The 22,320-nt window shown below is 47.4% G+C and overlaps 1 protein-coding gene across 6 annotated transcripts in view; it reads right to left on the bottom strand.

Moving 5' to 3' along the window:
- Nucleotides 1-22,320, bottom strand: part of yrk (Yes-related kinase) — a 380,926-nt gene that overhangs the window by 67,382 nt on the left and 291,224 nt on the right. For all 6 annotated transcript variants that reach the window (XM_038795113.1, XM_038795103.1, XM_038795122.1 and 3 more), the window contains one exon: nt 13,455-13,715. In XM_038795113.1, the coding sequence (XP_038651041.1) occupies nt 13,455-13,704 (250 nt within the window). In that variant the 5' untranslated portion in view covers nt 13,705-13,715. The remainder of the gene's footprint in view (nt 1-13,454; nt 13,716-22,320) is intronic.

The raw sequence follows: 22,320 nt of genomic DNA, 5'->3' as shown, positions 1-22,320 counted from the left end.
TCAGCTGCCAGGAGCCTGAGCTCCTATACTGAGAAGGGGGGGGGGGGGGGGGGGGGGGGGGGGTAAGTTGCTCCTTATGGTTACCTGCTTGGTGTCAATGTTTGTTTGCTCACACTCCTGTAAAGCACCTTGGGATGTTTTCCCAAACTAACAACACAATATAAATATAGTTTGGTGTTGTTGATAACCGCAATGAACATTGCTCATTCCCCTTAGATTGGACATCAAATCAAGCGAATGGCTGAAAACGGCAGGTCAGATAACAAGGACACTGAAGATTCACTTGATGATTCATGGTGCTAAAGGTTTTAATTATGAAGACATGGTTGTATCGACCAGGCATGTATTCCCGTGAACAGAGATTAGGAGATGGCCTAATTGAATTGTTCAAGATGAACAGCAGGGTAGCATGGTGGTTAGCATAAATGCTTCACAGCTCCAGGGTCCCAGGTTCGACTCCCGGCTGGGTCACTGTCTGTGCGGAGTCTGCACGTCCTCCCCGTGTGTGCGTGGGTTTCCTCCGGGTGCTCCGGTTTCCTCCCACAGTCCAAAGATGTGCGGGTTAGGTGGATTGGCCATGCTAAATTGCCCGTAGTGTCCTAATTAAAAGTAAGGTTAAGGGGGGGGGGTTGTTGGGTTACAGTATAGGGTGGATACGTGGGTTTGAGTAGGGTGATCATGGCTCGGCACAACATTGAGGGCCGAAGGGCCTGTTCTGTGCTGTAATGTTCTATGTCTATGTCTATGAATACAGGATTTGAAACGTACATGGAGATAGAATTGTGTCCTCTGGTGAAAGAATCCGGAAGAAAGGGACAATATACTAAAAGCTGAACAAGGTTGTTTTGGGCGGATCTCAGGAAGCAATTCTTCACGGAATGAGTCATGGAAATCTGGAACTCTCTCCCCCAAAAACTGTTGAGGTTGGGGTCAATTTTCAGAACTCAGGTTATTCGACTATTGTTGTGTGAGGTGATTAAGGGTTATGGAACCAAGTTGGGTAGGTGGAGGTCAGCCATGAAGTAACAGTAGCAGAACGGGCACAAGGGGCTGAATGACCTCCTGCTGTTCCTATGAAAGAATGCAGCATGGTCATTGAAACTCTGGCCACTGACAGGCACAAGTAGTGAAATGAAAAATGGAAGGTGAGAAAGGTTTTGAGATATAGCGCCATGTCAGTGAAGAGGCAAGACATGAGAGATGGAAGGCTTGACAATATCAGAGAAGCACAGAGGCATCTCATGCACCCAGGAATATAGTTATATGATACTTGTGGGGGACAACGTTTGTCATGTACTGACCTGTACAATCATCAAGGTGTTTATCTATCAAGAAGTTATACTCTTTATTTGGTCAAATCTTCTGGGGAGTTACAATCACCATTGGGTGGAAAATGTGCCAGTGGGATAGGGTGGCAGAATGGTAGGCTGGCAAAGTGGGTAGGGTTGTAGGGTGGGTAGGGTGGTGACGTTGGGTCAGATCAGGTCAGGAGGGAGATGACAGTCAGGGGTCTCAGAGTGTCAGGGAGAGTCGGGGTGGTGCCTTCAGTTGCATAGTTAGCCAATTGATAGATACAGTTTATTTTTCTGCCTAACATTTCCTGGGTACCTATCCCGGTAAGTAAACCAGGAGTCTCTGACTAACTCAGAACCTTTTCAGAGGGTTCTGGATGCAGGGATTGACCATCAGAAACTGAAATTTCCTGGGCAATACTGGAGACCTTACGTTGGAACTTCCCAGGGCTCCCCCAGTGCATCTTCCAGGGGTACGTTTGCAGTATGACCATCCAAAGACAGGAAGATTTGGGCTGTTGGCACTTGATAGTGAGGCCACACCACCGGCCCCCAATTGATGATTAATTCCATTCAGAGATATCTTACTTTGCCTTTTTTGTTAAAACTGAGGTTGGTTAGTAAGTTGAGGGAGATTTTTTTTGTCACCACCAAGAGGGGAAAGATTGTTGTGAAGCTGGTAGTGGCTGTCTTTTCTTAGTGGTTTTCTAAGTTGGAGATCTATTTTTTTTCCAATGGGTGATTTTCTTTGCAAGGTAGAAGGAATGTTGGGGGTGACACACTTCAGCAAGATGCTCCGCATTAGTGGCCAGGCCACTCAACTACAAGCAGAACAGCCAAAAGGGAAAGACTGATTGAGGAAAGTTGACACAAAAGCATGAAACAGGAAGTTAGGTTTGTGGGCAGAAACTACATCCTGTGCAAGATTCTTTGTTAAAGGGAAATGTGTTTATAAAAAGACTCTCGCCCCAAAACACACAGCAATGGATTTTGCTTGTTCAACCACAGACCTTTGAATATTTCTCTGCTGGAATCGACTACAGAAGTGGATTAATTTGGAAAATTAATAATTAATAAAATCGGTAAAAGAGGAAACAGTGTGATCAGGGCAGTGATGAATTGGATTATTTTCTATCTTTGCCTGACACATTATTATTTTGTAATTGTTGGCACATTCCTGTTTATCCAGCTGCTTATTTAGGTTATCAGTGATTCACAAACTGTTAAATCCTGCTTAGTGATGGGAAATGGTCCACATACTCACTGTCTGCAACAAAACAAATATTTCTAGGATTAAAATATCCAGAAATAATGGTTAACCACTATACTAAGTAGGAAAAGCCTCAAGAACTCACATAACCACCGCAAACAACATAATGAGACATGAATGTATTTGCATATATTCTCATCTTGGGCGGGATTCTCCCCTACCCGGCGGCAGTGGCGGACTGGCCAGGGTGTCAGCTTGCCCAATGGCAAGTGGGCGCCTGATGAAGTGGGCCCCCTATATCAAATAAAAATGCAATAAAGAAACAAACATAGACAACAGTTTTAGTAATAAAAAGGAATAAGAAAAAAAAGAGAACAGGACACAGATAAGCAGTGCATGAAAGGAACGAAGCAGGGAAGGTAGTGGAAGGATGTGGAATAGGGGGGGCCCGGGTCGGGCATAATTAAGGAAATTCCATGTTTTCAGCAAGAGTGTGTGAATTTAAAGATAAAGTTACAATTCGTGATTTGAGATGGTCGGCAACTTCAAAGGATATCAAGCAGTAGTCTTGGTTCAGCCAGTACATCGGTCCGGGGTCCGGAGAGCCAAGAAGGGACCCGTGAATCTCTGAAGGGCCCTTAAAAATTATAATTAATTAGATAAATAAATCTCCAACTTCTTTCCTGAGATTTGTATTCTAACTTAATAAAATATAATTGTTTTTAAAAAGAGCAATACAAAATAAAAATGCAATAAAGAAACAAACAAATAATCACTCAGTGTATGAAGGAACGAACCAGTGTTAAACGGATGTGAAAAGGAGGGGGGGGGGGGGGCTGGTTCACCCGGGTCGGACATAGTTGGAAATCCACGTTTTCAGCAAGAGTGTGTGAATTTAAAGATAAAGTTACAGTTTGTGATTTGAGATGGTCGGCAACTTGAAAGGATATCAAGCAGTACATAGGGTCGTGAGGTCACCGAAAAGGAGAAGTGGTACCTTTGACCGTGAATCATGAGGTCAAAGATATTGAAGTGATAAGCCATGCTCGATAAACTCAAAGGGTTGCGACTTGTAACACTACACTGGTATCAAACTGGACATGTTAACTTTGGTCGTGGGACCATTCTTAATGTCTTACTATAGTCGGACCAAACTTCTATGTTTCAACAGTTGTCTCAGTTGCTTGCTGGTGTGAACACTGGACAGTGGATTGTCTCCTCTTCTGAAGCCGCATAGGCCACAGTAGTATTGACTAATGAACATAGGCTATTGAAGTGTAAGTAAGTTATTTTATTTTTTTTATCAAGTAGGGGTTTATCTGGCGTTCCTTCAAGTTATTCTTGCAATCATCAATATTTATTTTTCCCAATGTGGGCTATTTTTAATTAAGTTTTTATTTCAGGAATATTACCCCTACCAGCATGGAAAAGAAAAAGCATAAATCTGGGTCACTAAAACGCAAAGAACAAAAAGAAGCAGAAAGGAAGGAATCAGCCAAGCGATGCAGGCCTATTACGGAGTTTATAATACCACAAGCACAATCCACATCAATATCCAGTTCTGCAACAAATAATCAAGAAGCAAGAAACAATGCTCATGGTGATGATGCAATGACATGCGAGTTACAAGAACAGAGAAGAGCTAATTTGAATGTAGAGACAAATACAAGTGCATCCATTACTAATCAACCCAGGCCCAATATTTCTTCTGGCTTCCTTGTATCTGTACTGCCTGTATTTGCAATATCTGAACACGTAGCTTCAACTAGTGACAGGGAATCAGATGTTCCTTCAAGCATAAATGACTTGGTTTCTGAAGCACATCCTGTAAATGAACCTACGCAAGAAAATGAAAGATCAATTACTGGAATCTTCCAATATCCATCACGAGCAAAGCTAAAACAGTTTTTTGATGAACATCCACTTCAGCCACTTGATGATCTGCCATTTGATGCTCGTTTGTATGAGAGGAAAATTATGAATGACTCAGTCCCAAGAAACTGGCTAACATATAACAAAGAAAATAGATGCTTATATTGTTCATACTGCTTAGCCTTTGAGTTTCCCAACACTTGTAATCCATCACCCTTTGTACGTGGCTTTAGTGACTACAGGCGTATTAGCCAGAGCTTGACTTTACATGAATCGACAACAACACATGTCAGAAATGCTCAGCAATATATCAGTGTGGTTAATGATGGCACCTTAGATAAATGTTTTTCAGCATCACTAATTAAAAGGAAAGAAGAAGTATTGAAGCAGAGAAGTATTGTCATGAGGATTATAGACATCATAAAGATGTTAGGCAAGCAAGCACTTCCTTTTCGAGGTCACAGAAATGAATCGGCCTACACTCTAGATAATGAGGTTCTGAATCATGGCAATTTTTTTAGCTACAGTGCAGTTGATGGCAAAATATGACCCCATTATGGCAGCTCACGTTTCTGCAGTGCAAAACAAGTCTAAACAAAGAATCAAACGATTCGAGCAACAAGTAAAGGTTCAAAGTAAAGGCCGTGGTGGACTTGTTACATACCGGAGTAAAACAACTATAAACATGTTAATCAAAATTATGAAGAATATGATACAAGAAAGAAGTAGTCATGAAGTTTCTCAAGCAAAACATTATTCTATTCAGGTTGTTTCAACACAAGATAATTCATCCATCGATCAGTTTAGCATTATTATTCGGTATGTGCTTAAAGGTATTATCTGTGAGCGACTACTTTCAGTTGTGCCAAGTAATGATGGTACAAGACAGGGACTTTTTGATCTATTGATTGAAACATTACAGCATCTTAAAATTGACCCCCAAAAATGTTTATCTGATAGCACAGATGGCGCTGCAAGCTACCATGGCCAGTATAATGGTTTACAAAGTAAAATTGCTGATGTGGCTGATCAACATGTTCATATATGGTGCTATGCCCATGTCTTGAATTTGGTGATAACTGAAACAGTTATCTACTGCCAGTAATATGTACAGTACATGTACACTGTAATTGCTAAAAATACACATTTTTTCCACAAAAATTTTAATTGTACCCTTTTTTCCATATGTATTTTTTGAAAATTTTATTTATTCGTTATGAAAATTAAATGATAGCATTGTAGTTGTGGGTGGGCTCCCTTTGTCTCCTGGCAACCAATATTTTTAGACCCAGTCCGCCACTGCCCGGCGGGGCTGGGGGTCCCGGCGTAGCGGAGTGGCGCCAACCACTCCAGTGTCGGGCCTCCCCAAAGGTGCGGAATTCTCCACACCTTTAGGGGCCAAGCCCTCACATTGAGGGGCTAGGCCTGTGCCGGAGCGGTTGGCACCACACCGACTGGTGCCCAAACCGGCTTCAGCGGCCTTTGACGCCCGTTGCTAGGTGGCGGGGCTGGCCAAAATGCCTTCGCCGGTTCGCGCATGCACCGGTGCGTCAGCTGCCGCTGACGTCACTACCGATGCATGCGCGCTGGGAGATTCTCTTCCGCCTCCGCCATGGTGGAGGCCGTGGCGGCGGCGGAAGAAAAATAATGCCCCCACAGCACTGGCCCGCCCGCCGATCGCCCCGCCCCCCCCCCCCCCCAGGACCCCGAGGACCCGCTCGCACTGCCGATCCCGCCGTCACCAGAGGTGGTTCAAACCACGGCGGCGGGAGAGGCCTCCCAGTGGCAGGATTTCGGCCCATCGCGAGCCGGAGAATCGCTGCAGGGGGCTCACCAATCGGCGGGAGGTGTTTCCCGCCCCCGCCAATTCCCGGGTGGTGGAGAATTTCTGCCACGGCGGGGGCGGGAGTTTCGGCGGCCCCGGGCGATTCTCCGACCCTGCGGGGGGGTCAGAGAATTTTGCCCCTTGTCCCATAGCTCATTTACTCAGATATAGATAATGGAGGGCTTTCGAATTCACATTGCAAAGATCAATCCCCAATGGTGTTGCCCAATGATACTGCAAACAGACATTGCAACTAGTTCAGGTAACAGAAACTGCCAGAAAACAAATCGCACAGCCACAGGCCCCAGGGACCCTGGTTCAATTCTGGCCTCAGGTGACTATGTGTGGAGTTTGCACTTTCTTCCCGTGTCTGCTTGGGTTTTCTTTGGGTGCTCTGGTTTCCTACCACAGTCTGGAGAACTGCAGGTTAGGTGGATTGGACATGCTAAACTGTCCTTTACTGTCCAAATGTTTTGTGGGTTTGCTGGGTGAGGGGGGTAGGATGGAGGCTTGTGCTTAAGGTGGGGTGCTTTTCCGAGGGCCGGTGCAGACTCGATGGGCTGAATGGTCTCCTTCTGTACTGTAGGGGTTCTATGAAGGTTAGGTGGTTAGCCAGTCTCTGCATATTAGGCCTGTGCATGCAGCAAATGTTACCTTGAAATTTAAGTATTTGGGAGCAAAGCAAAGTCACTGTACAGGAACCCAGACCAGTTCCAATCAGTACAATTCTTCAAGATCAGGCCCAGTGTCGATAGCTGCTGTCTGGAATAGGCCACCTGATTATTTTATTCACACAAAGCACACTCTGTAACAATTGTAGCTTTTAACTGAACGAGTAAAACCTCGCACTGTTGAAACTTAGAAAATGTTTAGTCCTGATGAAAGCGACAGTTCAGATGGGTACAGAGCAGCTGAATGATACAAGAGGAAGAAAGCTTGAACTTCTACTTATTCATTCGTGAGATGTGAGCATTGATGGGAAGATCAGCATTTATTGCCCATCCCACATTGTTCTCGAGAAGGTGTGAACGGCCTGCTTGAGCACTGAGTGGACACGAGGCCATTTCATTTCTGAAGGTTTGTGTGGCGGGATCTAGATGCACCTGGTCTGGTAAATGACGCCTGTATGAGTGTGGTAAGCCACTGTTTTGTATTATACCTGCAGTATGTAACATGCCTGGGCTTGCCCATGCTGGCTCCGCCTGTGGCTCCTCCCCTCGGGCTCAGGTATAAAGGTGGCCAACCTCTGGCCCTGCCTTCAGTCTGGGGCCGGCTGCCAGCAGGTATCTTTAAGCTAATTAAAGCCACAGTTTCACTCTCAACTCATCTTCTGTCGTTGTTGATGGTCCATCAATTTAATTAGCTTAAAGTTTTAAGATGGACCAATCACTAAAACCTGATCGCCTGGAGCTGGACCCCCAGGCAGCCGACGCCACTACCACATTCGAACACTGGCTACGCAGCTTCGTATCCTACATCGAATCCACCGCCATCGTCGTCGCTGAGACTCACAAGCTGCGAATTCTCAACTCCCGGGTGAGCCCGCAAGTATACCTTATTATCAGGGACGCTGCCTCGCACGCGAATGCGATAACGCTGTTGAAAGGACAGTATGTCAGGAAAGTCAACGAGGTGTTCGATAGGCATCTCCTTGCCACGAGGCGACTGCGACCTGGAGAATCGCAAGCTGAATTTCTGCTCGCATTACGGGTACTCGGCCGGAACTGCAATTGTTAGGCGGTATCGGTTGTCGAGCACACATTTGTTGATATGGGACACTCATGTCTCTGGCATAAAGTCAAATTACACACGCCAGCACCTACTAGTAAGGGGTACACTCGACCTCCAAGAGACAGTACAGCTTTCGGACTCGTTAGAAGTGGCCCTCCACAACATGGATGCTCACACCTCCGACCAAACGGCACCTTCGTGGACGTTGTGGGTGCCGCCATCACCTGACCCGGGAGCACCGCAAGCCTGTGCCGCGCAGCAACCCACCAATTCCGGAGCCCCCAAAGTGCTATTTCTGTGGCCAGGGTAAGCACCCCAGACAAAGCTGCCCAGAAAGGAGGGCCATTTCGCTAAAATCTGCCAGGCCTGTCCTGTTTTTAAACCCAGCAGCGCTGCGTGTAGCCCGTGGAGGCCGCCATCTTCACCACCACTCACCACGTGCGACCCCTGGGGGCCGCCACCTTTGAATCACCCCATCGCCTCCCGGAACCCCTGCTCACCCGATTGTAAGCTGGCCTCCGCTACCCTCGATCAGCCCGCCCACCTTCCGCAGCTCGCCTCCATCACCCTCGACTAGTCTCGACCGCATTACCTCGCCAACTCCATGATGGCCATCCGGATCAACGGCCACCAGACGACCTGCCTTTTCGACTCTGGGAGCACAGAGAGTTTTGTTCATCCAGATACGGTACAGCGCTGCTCCCTCCCAATCTGACCCGCGACTCAGAAAATCTCCCTGGCTTCCGAATCGCATTCCGTGGAAGTCTGTGGGTGCTGTGTTGCAACCCTTACAGTACGGGGCGCGAGTACAAAAAATTCAAACTCTATGTAAAACTCTACGTCCTCCCACAAATCTGCGCTGCCGTGCTACTGGGGCTCGATTTCAAGTTTCATCTCAAAAGTGTTACCTTGGAGTTCAATGGACCCCTGCACCCCCCTCACCATCTGTAGCCTCTCGACCCTTAAGGCCACCCCACCCCCAGCTCTTCGCTAACCTGATCCCGGACTGTAAGCCCGTCACCACTAGGAGCAGACGATACAGTGCTCGGGTCAAGGCCTTTATCAGGTCGGAGGTCCAGCGACTCCTGCGGGAAGGGATCATAGAGGCCAGTACCAGCCCCTGGAGAGCCCAAGTGGTGGTCGCCAAGACTGGGGAGAAGCACTGGTTGGTCATCGACTACAGTCAGACTATCAACCGGTACATGCAGCTCGATGCGTAGCCCCTCCCTCGCATATCTGACATGGCCAATCAGATTGCGCTGTACCGAGTCTTCTCTACCATTGATCTGAAGTCCGCATACCACCAGCTCCCTATCAGCACGGAGGACCGCCAATACACTGCCTTCGAGGCAGATAGCCACCTCTATCACTTCCTCAGGGTCCCCTTTGGCATCACCAATGGGTCTCGGTCTTCCAACGGGAGATGGACCGAATGGTTGACCAGTACGAGCTGCAGGCCACGTTCCCATATCTGTATAATGTCACCACCTGTGGCCATGACCAGCAGGACCATGACGCTAACCTCCAAAAATTCCTCCACACCGCCAAGCTCCTTAACCTCACGTATAATTAGGAGAATTGCATTTTCCGCACAATCCGCCTAGCCATCCTTGGGTACGTTGAGGAAAATGGAGTCCTCGGACCCGAACCCGACCGCATGCGCTCCCTCCTGGAACTCCCCCTCCCCCACTGCCTCAAGGTCCTGAAGAGATGCCTGGGGTTCTTTTCTTACTATGCCCAGTGGGTCCCCAATTATGCGGTCAAGGCCCGCCCACTCACTAAATCCACCCTTTTTCCCCTGACGGCTGAGGCCCGCCTGGCCTTCAACCGCATCAAAGCGGATATTGCCAAAGCCGCAATGCACGCAGTAGATGAGTCCATCCCGTTCCAGGTGGAGAGCGATGCATCAGACTTTGCCCCGGCCGCTACACTCAACCAGGCGGGCAGGCCCATGGCTTTCTTCTCCCGTACCCTCCAGAGCGCCGAAATTCGACACTTCTCCATCGATAATGAAGCCCAAGCCATTGTGGAAGCTGTGCGACATTGGAGGCATTACCTGGCTGGCAGGCGATTCACTCTCCTGACTGACCAACAGTCGGTGGCCTTCATGTTCAATGACACACAGAGCGGCAAGATCAAGAATGACAAGATCCTAAGGTGGAGGATCGAACTCTCCACCTATAATTATGATATCTTGTATCGACCTGGGAAGCTCAATGAGCCCCCAGATGCCCTGTCCCACGGTACATGTGTCAGCGCACAAGTAGACCGACTTTGGGCCCTCCACAATGACCTCTGTCACCCGGGGGTCACCCGGTTTTCCTTTTAAGGCCCACAACCTGCCTTACTCCATCAAGGAGGTCAGGACCATGACCAGGGACTGCCAGGTCTGCGCGGAGTGCAAACCACACTTCTATCAGCCAGACAGAGCGCTGCTGGTAAAGGCTTCCCGCCCCTTTGAGCGCCTCAGCATCGATTTCAAAGGGCCCCTCCCCTCCACTGACCGTAATGTGTACTTCCTCAACATCATTGATGAGTACTCCCGCTTCCCCTTCACCATCCCATGCCTTGACATGATCTCTGCCACAGTCATCAAGGCCCTGCACGGCCTCTTCACCTTGTTCGGTTTCCCCAACTCCATCCATAGTGATCGGGGTTCCTTCTTCATGAGTGATGAGCTGCGTCAGTACCTGCTTACCAAGGGCATCGCCTCAAGCAGGACTACCAGCTACAACCCCCGGGGAAACGGACAGGTGGAGAGGGAGAATGCGACGGTCTGGAAGGCCGTCCTTCTTGCCCTATGGTCTAGACGTCTCCCTGTCACCCGCTGGCAGGAGGTCCTTCCTGAAGCGCTCCACTCCATCCGGTCGCTCCTGTGTACCACGACCAACGTGACCCCTCATGAGAGAATGTTTGTCTTCCCCAAGAAGTCCACCTCAGGGGTCTCGCTCCAGTCCTGGCTAATGGTCCCAAGGCCCGTCCTCCTCTGGAAGCATGTGAGGAGTCATAAGTCGGATCCCCTGGTTGAAAGGGTCCGTCTCCTCCATGCTAACCCCCTATATGCCTACGTGGCACACCATGACAGACGAGAGGACACAGTCTCCCTTCGGGATTCAGCACCCACAGGTTCCCCAGCGACCATCACCACTACCCCGGTACCTACACCTTCTCCCTCCATTGCTGCCCATGGTGCACCAGGGCCATGGCATACTCCGCTAGTCCCAGTGCATGGCACGCCAGAGCCTCAGGGTCCGTTGCCAGGCGCCCATCTACTTGGTGACGTAGAAGACGACATTTAGGCCTCAACACTTCATCCGACACCAGTATCCACACCACAGCCAGGACTGCGGCGGTCACAGCGGAATGTCAAAGCCCCGACAGACTCGATATATAATTCAACTGTCAACTTCACCCCCGTCGGACTCCTTTTTAACAGGGGGTGAATGTGGTAAACCACTGTATTGTGTTATACCTGCTGTACGTAACATGCCTGGGCTTGCCCCTGCTGGCACCACCTGTGGCTCCTCCCCTCGGGCTCAGGTATAAAGGTGGCCAACCTCCGGCCCTGCCTTCAGTCTGGGGCAGGCTGCCAGCAGGTATCTTTAAGCTAATTAAAGCCACAGTTTCACTCTCATCTCCTCTTCTGTCGTTATTGATGGTACATCAATGAGGAAGGTACACTTGCCTCACATAAGTCAGAAGCAGAACTGAAAATACCATTGAAAGATCAATTGATATTTTACTATGGGGTATGCCAGTGAGAAAGTATTAACACCTATTACACAATCAACGAGACCAAGCTTGTCTAACTCCATTCCTCCATTTACCTACTAGTGCTTTCACTTTAACGCTTTTATTGTTGCTCATCCTATGATAACCAGGTCATCTTCAGCAATGGGGGATCATTGAACAATTTGGGCTGCCTGTAAAGGGGGTGAGGGGGGAATGACACAGCTCAGTCTGGCCAAACAAGACTGGAGTTTCGAAGAATGGGAGGGAATCGGATCGGGGTACATAAAATACTAAAAGAGATTGATAAAGTAAATATAGACCAAGGGCAGGATTCTCCATCCCGCCAGCTGGCCAATGGGGTTGCCCATTGTGGGGAATGCCTGGGCATGAGTGCAACGGAGAATCTCGCCAGCAGAGAAGCCAGCTCCAAATATTCCCTCTTGTGGGGCAATCTAGAACAAGAGGCCCCAGATATAGGTGGAGAGGCAGAGATTTAAAGCTGAGATGAGCAGAACTACATCTCACAGAGGGTGGTTAATTTGTAGAACTCGCTGCCCCATAGTGTGGTGAAATCTGAGCCATTAAATGGTTTCAAGAAGGAGATGGATATGTTTCTTTATGATATAAAAATCGGTTAAAAAGGGATATGGGGAACAGGCAGGGAGGTGGATTTGAGACCAGGAAGAGATCAGCCATGATCTGATTGAATGACGGATCAGGATTGAAGGGCTGAATTGCCTACTTTCGCTCCTAATTCCTATGTTCCTATCCCCCACCCTGAGCCTTACTATTAATCCTAGATTTGAGGCTGAATTGGCTGCTTCTTGTTTGGCCAGACTGAGCTGTGTCATTTCCCCCCTCACCCCCTGATTGGGGCATCAAGCTGATGGAGGTATGGGGGTTAGTGCCCTAGTTTTGTGAGTATTAGTGTAGAGATTGTCCCGTAAAATTTGGGAAGAGAGGAAGACAAGGTTAGGCAGGCAAGTCCCCATGCAAGTTCAGCAAGAAATTCTGGCCTCAATTCTTTTACAGATATACACTCTGGAAGCTACAGATCCAAAGTAATTGTTGATTCACAATCTTCAGTTAGAACCAGCTAAAGGAAAAAACAATCGTTCGTTCATTAGATTGAAACTGATATGACTAAGAAGAGGGAAAGTGGAAGCTGGGCACAATTATCAGAAAAAAGTTATTAAGGCCCATGAAGGAGAGTGATTTAATAGTTAGGACTATCTTTTGTTCAATTTATGTATGTACCCAAAACAACTCAGAATCAGGCTATGGCCTTTACTGCAATGACAGGAGATTGGATTGTAACAGAACAATGACAATTCTCACACCACCCATGAATATTCTTTCTCTCTCCAACAGTCTCCCACCATCTCTTTATCATCATTATTTTAACTGGGCAGCACGGTGGCGCAGTGGTTAGCACAGCTGCCTCAAGGAGCCAAGGTCCCATGTTCAATCCCAGCTCTGCGTCACTGTCCATGTGGAATTTGCACATTCTCCCCGCGTTTGCTTGGGTTTCACCGTCACAACCCGAAGATGTGCAGTGTAGATGAATTGGCCATGCTAAATTGCCCCTTATTTGGAAAAAATGAATTGGGTACTCTAAATTAATTTTTTTTTTAAATTTTAACTACTAAGGTATTTGTACTTCCTGTACAATTAGTATAGGGAGTGCGTTCTGCCAGTAAATGGCATTCCAACGTTTAACTTCTCAGCCCTTTTGAAGGCCGCGCCTACAACATTATTATGCGGAATGAAATTTATGAGCAAGGTATCTAACCTGGCAACCCTCCACTTCTTGTTGGAAGCGACCCGGTTGGGTAGCCAACAGATCCACCAAAAGGAGTCAGCACTGTATTAGTAGTGTCGTGGAAGCTGTTAAAGTCAGGGATCCTTGTAAAGACTGCAGGTTGGGGCTGATTGGTGGGGTCCGGTCCATAGCGTGGGTTTGTGTTTTGATTAAAGAAGCCATCCCCATCTTCTGCCTGGGGTTTGGTCGATGCCTTCTCCTTACAATGCACGCAGCCCATTATCTGGAAATCTGTAAGCACGGAGAAAGGTCATTAATATTAGATATCAGAATCTGACATGTCAGCCAATTTTTTAAAACTGTTTTCACATCTTATATCTCACGACTCATAAGTTACATATTACAAAACCGTGCAAAAAAGTAAAAAAAAGGCAAATAGAAAACAGCACTTATCTTCACCGGCAATTGCCTACCCTCCCGCTGAGACCATGCCCTCCCCTTTTAATCAGCATACATCTGTCACAGTCCTCAGTGAGGCCAGAGCACGTATTTACGAGTGTCTATTTACAGTTTAGTTTGGGCTTCAGCTGGCCCTCGGACCAGTATGTCAGTCACTTTATTTACCTGCCCTTGCTTGGGAACATATCTGATGCAAAGGGATTGATTTGGACTTTTGGGTCACTGGCTGATTCTGGTGGTTTCTTCCTGCTAAGGGTGAAGAGGCTCCTTGTGGTTTGCAGGCCGTGGCACAGGTGAGCAATGGATGGTTTAATAGATGGTTCAATGCCCTGGAACTGGAGAAGTGTGTGGTGACTGTAGATCTGAGTAGATGCAATACAACTGAGCAAGCACTAGAGGGAGCACGGGAGAGCTATATATACACGGGGACAGGAAGTGAGGACACACTTCACGGAAGGCAGAACCCGTAGCAGGACACAGACAGGCAGCGTTTGAGGTAGCTGTAAGTTAAGCTCTGAAGAGAGAACAAATTCACAATAAAGCATCTTCTCCACCTTTGAGACTACGAGCTTTATTAAGACATGAGGAACAACACAAAGTGCAGATGTCTCAGAGGTTTGTGACACCAGAGGAGATTAAAAAGTGAGGGAGGGATAAGGTTATCAACGCCACTTCCCCCGAAATAATAAGGCTCAGGGAGACAGGAAGCAGAAGAACTGATACGATGGATGTTATAATCTGCTTTCAACCACTGATTCCAATTCAATTCAAAATTCAAATCATAATGGCTCCAGGATCATTCTGTATGAATTTTGATGTTCATATGTTATTGAAGTCTCTTGGCCAGCTGCTTTATTTAAACAGGTTGCTGATTACTTTGCACCAGACAGTGTTTCCATGCTCACTGTAATTTTGGGGATAATGGTTTCAGCACCTTCTTCCTTTCATATACATTTATTTTGCATTTTGAGAATTATTAAATACAAAAAATGCTACAAATAAGCACCTTGTACGAATCTACCATGAAGAACAATTTACAACCTGCAACTGTGAAACATAGAAGTGAGTTTCTCAAAGTCAGTGAACTATTTTCATTTGATTAAGCAGAAGATATAGCTTTGTCTGAAATTGAAGTGATAATGTGTGTAGCTGAGGAGGGAGATTGCACCAACGTGTTTACAACATTGAGGAAACAAATGCAGAATGAGAAATGAATCACTTGCCAATATCCTTCGGTGCAGTGACTGTGACAGAAATGTTTTGAAGGGATCATAATGCTGTGCATCCATGGTTGAAAATAAAAATGCAAAGTCACCACTTTGTCTTAGATTTTCTTCCCTCCACTTCAAGCTTTCCGGCCACCTTGCATTTCTTCTAATTTACAGGAAATGTGTAATCTTCCGGGTAATTTCTTCATGAGCAAAGTGAGCAAAGCAGAGCAAAGACAAACTGGTCAAGAATGAATTAGTGAGAGTGGGCAGCGAGAGTGGGGCAGGGTTCACAATGTATAAGAGCTGGCGATCCAAATCAATCATTGTATGAAGAGTAAATGATAAAGATAAGTCTATCGGAATCACCCTCACCGACTAACTCAGAGCGTGTTGCTCCCAGTGTCGCACTCAGGGAGTGCTTCATTGTCAGCCTTGGTGCTGTCCTGTGGACAAGACATCGAACCAAGCTTTATCAGGTGGAAATTATTTCAAAGAAGATGAGGGGAAGTCTTCTTGGTGTTCTGGCCAATATTGATTCCTCAATCAACAATCAACTAATACCAGGTTACTGGGTCTTTATCATTACTGATCATGGGAGCTTTCTGTGCCCAAATTGGCTGCAGGAATTCCTATATTACCGCAATAACTACACTTTAAAAATATTTTATTGCCGGTCAATGGCTTTTCCATGTCCTGGGGTGTTATATAAATCCAAGTCTTTCTTTTTCTAATTCTTGCTTTTGTATCTAGAGCCATAAAACGCAAAATCAAGACGACATTGTCAAACCTGTTCATAAACCTCAGGTGGCAGTTATAGTATTGTGTGCAATTTTGGGGACCCCGTTTAAAAAAGATATAAAAACAATGGAAATAGTGCATCTCAGATCAATGAGAAGATCTCTGGAATAGGAGGTTGTATGGGTATTACGAGACTTTGGAAATTAGGCCTGTTCTCCACAGGAGTTGAGATAATCGAGAGGTGACCTGATCAAGGTTTTCACGCGCATGATCGGGTAGTGATGAGGTTGTTTCTGTTGGCCAGTGAGACAGTAACAAGGAGGATCATTCAATGCAGAAGTAATGGGGAGGTTAGAAAATAAAACCTTCTCACAGGTGAGGGTTAGAATGTGGAGATCTCTGCCACAAACCATTGCTGAAGCAGAATTTGTAAGACTTTCAAAAGGATTTGGATAATTACTTGAAAAGAGAGCTTAAGAAAAGGGAGCAAGAGTGTGAGATGAGACTAGGTGGTGTGTTGATGTGTGACTGTTGAATGGCCTACATCTATACTGTGAGATTCTATAATTCTACTGATAACGCTGAGTATGCTGTACAGAGCTTGTTTAGAGTTTTCCGTCGGTCACTGTTCACCGCACTGCACAGTAAGGTATGATAGTGGGCACAATTTTACCAAAAGGGAACAAAGTCTCATAGTGAGCGGGTTTAGCCACATGTTTCCCGGTGCTCACAGAGCCAAAAAACACATGGCTATAAAAAGCCACTCACGTTAGATAAGGGGCCTCAGCAGAGAACACACAGCCGAGGCCGCACATTGCCCCATTTTCTGCACTGAGTAGCTCCATTCGGCAGAACTCCTCAGCATAGTGAGAGATCAGGATGTCACTTTTAAATGGCATCCCGATCTCTGTGGCCACCCGACGTGACCCCCCAGCCCCCACAACGCACAATGGGAGGGTCCCCAGACCCCCCCACCCCCCCCCCCAAACACCCACGCAGCCCCCCCCCCCCCCCCCCCCCCGGCCAGAATATCAAGGTGCCCAGGTGGCTCTGCCAGCTGGCAGGGCCACTGCCAGGGTAAGTTGGCATTTTTCGTGCAGTGACGATCGAGCTTGGGATGCCCTCCCCAGTTGTTGGGGATTGTGGGGTGATGGGGGGGGTCGCATTGGGGGCTCCAGAGATCGAGATGCCATCTGGCGAGCAGACCTCCTCAGTGCTCAAAATGGGGCTACGTGTGACCTCGGCAGCGCATTCCTTGTTGAAGCCCCCTATCTAACCCAAGTGCCATTCGATAGCGTTGTGTTTCTCTGCACTGTGATCAGCAGGAAACACGGGGCTAAATGTGTTCGTTATGGGATTTTGTTCCAATTTAGTTAATTCGCACCCCAGGTGTTTAGGCGGACCTTGTTGTTGGGGTTTGGGCAGAGTTGGCCTTGGAGTCGAGGAGACGGGACCTGTGTAGTAGTTGTACTGTTCTGTACATAAAGGGCAGGATTCTCTGGCTCTGTCTGCCCGCCGACTGGAGAATCCCGCCCGAGGTCAATGGAGTTCTCCATTCTCTGCTGCTCGCCCGTGGCGTTCTTGCGGCGGACGGTGTGGGAGAATCCAGCCCCAAGTTCTTCTTAGTTAAATAAATCACCATTGTGATTTAACACCGCCTCGTCACTTGCCTTGCAATACAACAATTTCTGATTGAGATTCGTAGGTGTAGAATTTATGAATGGCTCATTGGGTGAGCCGATTATGGGGGAGGATGGGAGAAAACTGACTTGAATGGAAAATAAAAAAGATGTCAACAGAACACTATAACACTTCAACCAGAATGCAATAGCACTTTAACGCAATGGTCTCATTGTTGCCATTAGTCAGGTTGCAATATGCATTTCTTTACAGAATATTTTAAACTGCTACATTGTGTTAATCGATAATTGTGCTGCCACTGACTTTTTCACTATTCACTTTGAAGAAAACGTTCAATCGCTCCCACCACTACAGTAAACGGTACAAAGAGGTGAGTAAATAGTTCTATTCACCCAAACTTTGGAAGATTGAAATTCACATTTGTTCTGAAAATGAATCATCCACTATCAACACTTATACTAACATTTCAAGTTAAAATATAGTTATTACTTTGAAAACGCAGGACCTCCACTGATCAAATTTTAAACCACAAGCAGTTCATTGATCAATCTCTTGAAAAAGCTCTAAGAAGGAATGTAAAAATGACCTCTTAGAGAACATTTCAGTCTAAAACAGAACGTAGCATCAATCTAAGTCAAGGTTGTAGATTTTGTTCCTTTTGATGGAATGACACATTAAGTACTTTTTAATATGTGCTGCTGTTTCTTCAGCATTTTGCCGGTTTTGCACTACTGTCTACAGTCCAGTAAATTAACTTTGATTTTTAGAAAGTATTGACATTCTTCCTCCGAAACATCATGTGGCAGAGCTCAGCTTATCCTCGCATTAGGACTCAATGCTGCGGTACATTGGGCTTTGGATGATGCCATCTCTTTGAGTTTAAATTCCTTCATCTTCCATTTTGAGATAATTCAAACCTGCGAAAAGCGACAGGCAGATCACATGACTTACTGAGGTGTAAACCTCTCCAGGTTTACATCAACACAAATAGGTTAAATAAAAAATTAATTGTCTTATTTAAAAACGTAAAATAAAATTACTTGAGTGGCTTCACGTTGTAGCCACCTGGGGTGGCCACGTCCCGATTCCAAAATGGATACTCGTAAAGAGTGCAGGGAAAAATGGACAGTACTAGAAAAACAAGCAGGTGCAAGGTTTCCTGTGGATTGGAACTTGCAGAACCCAGACAGAACTGAAACTACAAGCCATTAGCATAGTAATGAGCTATCTCCGGGGACAAAAAGGAAACATTGAAACAATCGGTACCAGGACAGACTCCCCGGCGCCAGTGGAGACTAAAACAAAGGCAGGCCAACGGTTACCTAGAGCCCGCCCAACGATCAGGGAACGACCCCGTTATTGGAGAGAATCAATACAAACGATTGGGACATGGTCCAATTAATTGGGACCAAGTCCAGGGTCCACCCAGAAGGGCGCGAAACCCTGGGGGCTATAAAGCAGAGTCCCAAAGGTCAGTTTGCTCTCTTATTTTCTCCATCTTCACCTTCACCTTGGCCTTTGGCTCTCAGCGACGAGAGGCCCGCCAAGCACCAGCCAAGTAAGTCTAAGGTCAACATGTGCTACAAGATAGGCGCTCCTAGCTACTATTCTATACCAGTTCGAAGCCAGCAGTATCAGAACCGGACAACGGCCATTGTTCCTCTGACTGAGTGGGCCACTCGAAGCTAAGTGTAGGCTTTAGTAGTAGTTGTAGTTTAGCGAGTATAGTTTATGCCTGAGTAATAATTGATTGTGTGTGTAAATAAATGTGCATTGATTTGAAACTTACTAACTGGTGTATCGAGTCATTGATCAGTATTCGGTTTGAACCTTGTGGTGGTATCAGAAAGATACCTGGCGACTCTTGAGCAAAGGTAATTAAAACAGAGCAAATTAAGGGAAAGCATAACGAGCAACAACGTTATTTCCAATATGGACTTGTGGAACATTTAGGATTTAGGTAGAAAGCTGCTGTAATCCCTTGGTTAAAAGTCACACCAAAATTGAACTTTCTGTGTGTTTGTAATGTCAGATATCAACTGTCTTGTTATGCTATTTAGGTGTAGCATAAGTGGCTTCCTTGTGGTGCACTCGACAAAGGAAGGATCAGACATGAAGATAACTCCAACACGTTTATTAAACTATATACACTATTATAACTTGGGTTCGACACTACTGTAAATCCTCCTATAGCTCCTCAGACTGACTAACCAGATTGCTACACTCTACGTGGTGGGAATTATATCGAATCAACCTTGTCTCTGTGCTCTCTGACTGTCTCCACTGGAAAGAGGCAGATCATGTGTGGGGTGTCCTTTATATATGAGTTGGTGTAATGCCCTCCTGTGGTCATGTCACTTCTGTGAGTATCGTGAGTGCCCATTGGTCGTGTCCTATCTAACTGATGTATTGGTTGAGTGTGTGTGTATGATGTCTCTGGTGCTCCCTCTAGTATCTAACTAGTCTACATGTATGTACATTAACCCCTTGTGTATTTACAGTGATGAACATCACCACATCCACTGCATCTTTTCATATCCATTTGACATTTTTCTTCTATTCTTTTCAGAAGACACTGACACTTGCAAATGGCCATGTTGCAAATGATTGCTTTTACTTTCTGAACATATAAAGTAAGTGCCAAAGTTTCTCCTCCTGATGCCTACACACGTATGCATTCTAGTCATGATTAACCATAATGAAGGGTCTAGACATAGAAGATAGGGAGACTCTGTTCCCATTGATGAGCACAAGACAGAAAGCAAAAGAATTAGAGATAAAGGGTGGGATTCACCAACCCCCCTCCCCCACCCCCCGCCGGGCCGGAGAATCACTGGGGGTGGGGGGGGGGGGGGCGTGAATCACGCCCCACCGCCGGCTGCCGAATTCTCCAGTGCCCGGGTTTTGGCGGGTGCAATGGGATGAGCGGCCACCCGTTTTTGGCTGGTCCCGCTGGCGTAAATCTAACCAGGTACGTACCGGTGGGATCTGGCTCTGCGGGTGGTCTGTGGAGTCCTCTGGGGGGGGGGGCGGATCTGGCCCCGGGGGATGCCCCCACCATGGCCTGGCCCACTATTGGGGCCCACCGATCCGTGGGTGGGCCTGTGCCATGGGGACACTCTTTCCATCTGCGACGGCTGCTGTCAACCTCCGCCATGGCCGGAGCGGAGAAGAACCCCCCTGCGCATGCATTGGGATCACGCCAGCACATGCTGGCACTCCTGCGCATGTGCCAACTCACGCCGGCCGGCGGAAGCCCTTCGGTGCCAGTTGGCGTGGCGCCAAGCCCTTCCGCACCGGCTGGCATGGCGCCAGCCCCGGCACCGGTATGGCCCGCCTCGCCAGGTAGGGGAGAATCCTGCCCAAAATGCTGAAAAAACATTTTATGTAGAGGGTGGGTAGGATCTTGAATGCACTGCCTTAGATTGTGGTGCAGACAGATTCAAGTGAAGCTATTAAAAAGGAATTGGAGAATTATGTGAAGAACAAAAACCATTTCAGGGTATTGGGGTAATGGCAGTGTTTTGCTGTGCAGGCGGTGTCTAGATGGGGGATTTACGGATTATCTATTCTCCTAAATCATGCTGCTTGAGTCTGTAGGCCGCGATTCTCTGCTCTCTGCTGCCATGATCAGGAATCTTGATTGCTGGAGAATCCCGCATCAGCTCAACAACCGGGTGGGCGCTAGGCAGGGTGGGATTCTCCCCTAAACGGCGTGGCGGGCCATACCGGCGCCGAGGAGTGCGTGAACCACTCCGGCGCGAGTTGGCGCACGCGCGGGAGCGCCAGCATGTGCTGGTGTGATCCCAGCGCATGCACAGGAGGGTTCTTCTCCATACTGGCCATGGCGGACGTTTACAGCGGCCGGCGAGGAGGGAAAGAGTGCCCCCACGGCACTGGCCCGCCCGCGGATCGTCGGGCCACGATCGCGGACCAGGCCACCATGGGGGCACCCCCCGGGGCCAGATCCCTCGCGCCCCCCCCCCAAGGACTCCGCAGCCGCCCACAGAGCCAGGTCCCGCCAGTAAGGACCTTGTTTGATTTACGGCAGCAGGACTGGCCGAAAACGGCAGCCACTCGGCCCATCACAGAGCGGAGGATCGCCGGGGGGCCACTGCCAATGGCCCCCGACCGGCACAACGTGATTCCCGCCGAACAACTGCCGTTGGAGAATCCGGCAGGCGCCGTCGGGCGGGATTCACGCCGCCCCCAGCGATTCTCCGGCCCGGCAGAGGGTCGCTTCCACCCTGCCAAGTGAAGACGAGATACAGATCGCAACGTCTCGCAAAATCTCAGTAGATCTCCAAGCATCGCAAATCTCGCGGCCTCGTTGAGTCGGGCGTGACGAGGCTGTTCGATTGCACCTCCTATGTCAAAAGAGATACTGGCACAAAGAAGAGGCTGGTAATGAGACAAGTAAAGAAACAAATGTTGGATCTACAGAAGCTGAAAATGTTGAAAGCCTAGTTGTTACCAGAAGCTGTTGTAGAGACCTGAAACATTCTCTGATCTGCTGAGTTTTTGCAGCATTTTGTTTTGAATCAGTTGCTTTTTACGGAGCTTAATTTATAACTTCATGATCTATTTATCCGCATTCCTTCAAGTTCAACATTTTGGTCAGCGTATGAAGAAAATACACCAATGTTCATGTACTTATGGTCGGAGGTGACCTCTGTGCAGCATACAGTATTTCACACCCTCTGCAACATTTTCAAATCTAATAGACTATCAAATCCATTAACTGCCTTTTTCTACCTATTAGTTCTGAACTCCCGGCCTCTACCTGTTCTCCACCTCTTTCTTTCTTGGGCATATCATCTGAAAGTCTTCTACAATCTATAAGCATT

The sequence above is a fragment of the Scyliorhinus canicula genome, chromosome 1 (genome assembly GCF_902713615.1).
Source record: "Scyliorhinus canicula chromosome 1, sScyCan1.1, whole genome shotgun sequence".
Lineage (NCBI taxonomy): Eukaryota > Metazoa > Chordata > Chondrichthyes > Carcharhiniformes > Scyliorhinidae > Scyliorhinus > Scyliorhinus canicula.
The sequence above is the reverse complement of the archived record's forward strand: the minus strand, read 5'-3'. Positions and strand labels throughout refer to the sequence as shown.